Source organism: Gorilla gorilla, chromosome X, assembly GCF_029281585.2.
Source record: "Gorilla gorilla gorilla isolate KB3781 chromosome X, NHGRI_mGorGor1-v2.1_pri, whole genome shotgun sequence".
Lineage (NCBI taxonomy): Eukaryota > Metazoa > Chordata > Mammalia > Primates > Hominidae > Gorilla > Gorilla gorilla.
The window spans coordinates 150190303-150191775 of NC_073247.2; the positions used below are offsets into that span (position 1 = coordinate 150190303).

Genomic DNA, 1473 nt, shown 5'->3' on the forward strand with positions numbered 1-1473 from the left:
TCCAGTCAATGCCAGGAGTCATGATGAAGTGCAGGACGGGAGACCTGTGGGGCCCTAGAGCACTAAAAGAGGACCTGTTAAGACAGTATTTATCAGAATGACAAGGTTAAGTTTTTCACACTCTTCCTCTCCCCGAGTCCAGTTGGCTTCATCAGCCATCTCCTGACCATGCTCCTGCAGGCTGCCCCCGAAACAAGTCAAGATGCCTCACAGCCAAAAGAGTCGGCACTGTGAGCTTGAGCAAGGGCTTCAGGCCCCCAAAGAGGCACAGGGCCTTGTAGGTGTGCAGGTTGCTGAAGCTGAGAAGGTGAATACCACAGCCTCCTCCTCTTCCTCTACTCTGATCCAGGGCACCTTGGAGAAGGTGTCTGCTTCTGGAACACCAGGTACTCCCCAGAGTTCTCAGAGAGTCTGCTCCCCCTGCACTACCATCAAAGCCACTCCATGGAATCAATCTGGTGAGAGTTCCAGAAGCCAGGAAAAGAAGGATCCAGGTGCCTCCCAGGCCCTGCGAGAGCCCGAGTCCTTGCTTGGTAGCATGCTAGAGAAGAAGGTGGACGAGTTGGTGAAATTCCTGAGTGTCAAGTATACAACAAAACAGCCCATCACAGAAGCAGAAATGCTGAAGGGTGTCATCAAAGAACACAAGGATCACTTCCCTCCGATCTTTATGCAAGCCCATGAATGCATGGAGATTGTCTTTGGCACTGACATGAAGGAGGTGGACCCCATCAGCCACTCCTGTGTGCTCCTCAAATCACTAGACCTCACCTACGATAGGAGGCTGAGCGATGACCAGGGAATGCCCAAGACCGGCCTCCTGATTCTTATCTTCGGTGTGATCTTAATGGAGGCCAACTGTGCCTCTGAAGAGAAGATCTGGGAAGTGCTGAATATTATCAGGGTGTATGCTGGGTGGAAGGATTTCATCTATGGGGAGCCCAGGAAGCTCATCGCCAGAGATTTGGTGCAGGAAAAATACCTGGAGTGCTGCCAGGTATCCAACAGTGATCCTCCAAGATACAAATTCCCGTGGGGCCCAAGGGCTCATGCTGAAACCACCAAGATGAAAGTCCTGGAGTTTTTCTCCAGAGTCAGTGGGAGTGATGCCAGTTCCTTTCCACTCCTGTATGAGGAAGCTTTAAGAGATGAGAAAGAGAAAGCTCAGGCTATAATTGCCACCATGGATGGTACTACTCTCATGGCCAGTGCACATTCCCGGGCCAAGTCCAGCAGCTTCTCTTGCCCTGAGTGAAGTCTCAGGCAGATTCTTCACTCTGTGTTTGAAAAGAGAAGTCAAGGGTTTAAGTAGTGAAGGGCTGATTGCAGATTTTTATCTTTTTGTTTGTTTGTTTGTTTTTGCTTTTTGGTATTTTTCAAATGTTTCTCTTAAAAGGCTTATTAGCTTCAGAATGCAGATTCATGAATGACATTGGTCACACATTTATTACTGTTTATCAGTTTTAAAAATAA

At 48.5% G+C, this 1473-nt stretch overlaps 1 protein-coding gene across 1 annotated transcript; it reads left to right on the top strand.

Moving 5' to 3' along the window:
• The first annotated feature begins 202 nt into the window (after positions 1-202).
• On the top strand, positions 203-1255 carry LOC109024728 (putative MAGE domain-containing protein MAGEA13P). Its single transcript, XM_019019146.3, has one exon. The coding sequence runs from the start codon at positions 203-205 to the stop codon at positions 1253-1255; it is 1053 nt and encodes a 350-aa protein (XP_018874691.1).
• The last annotated feature ends 218 nt before the right edge of the window (positions 1256-1473 follow it).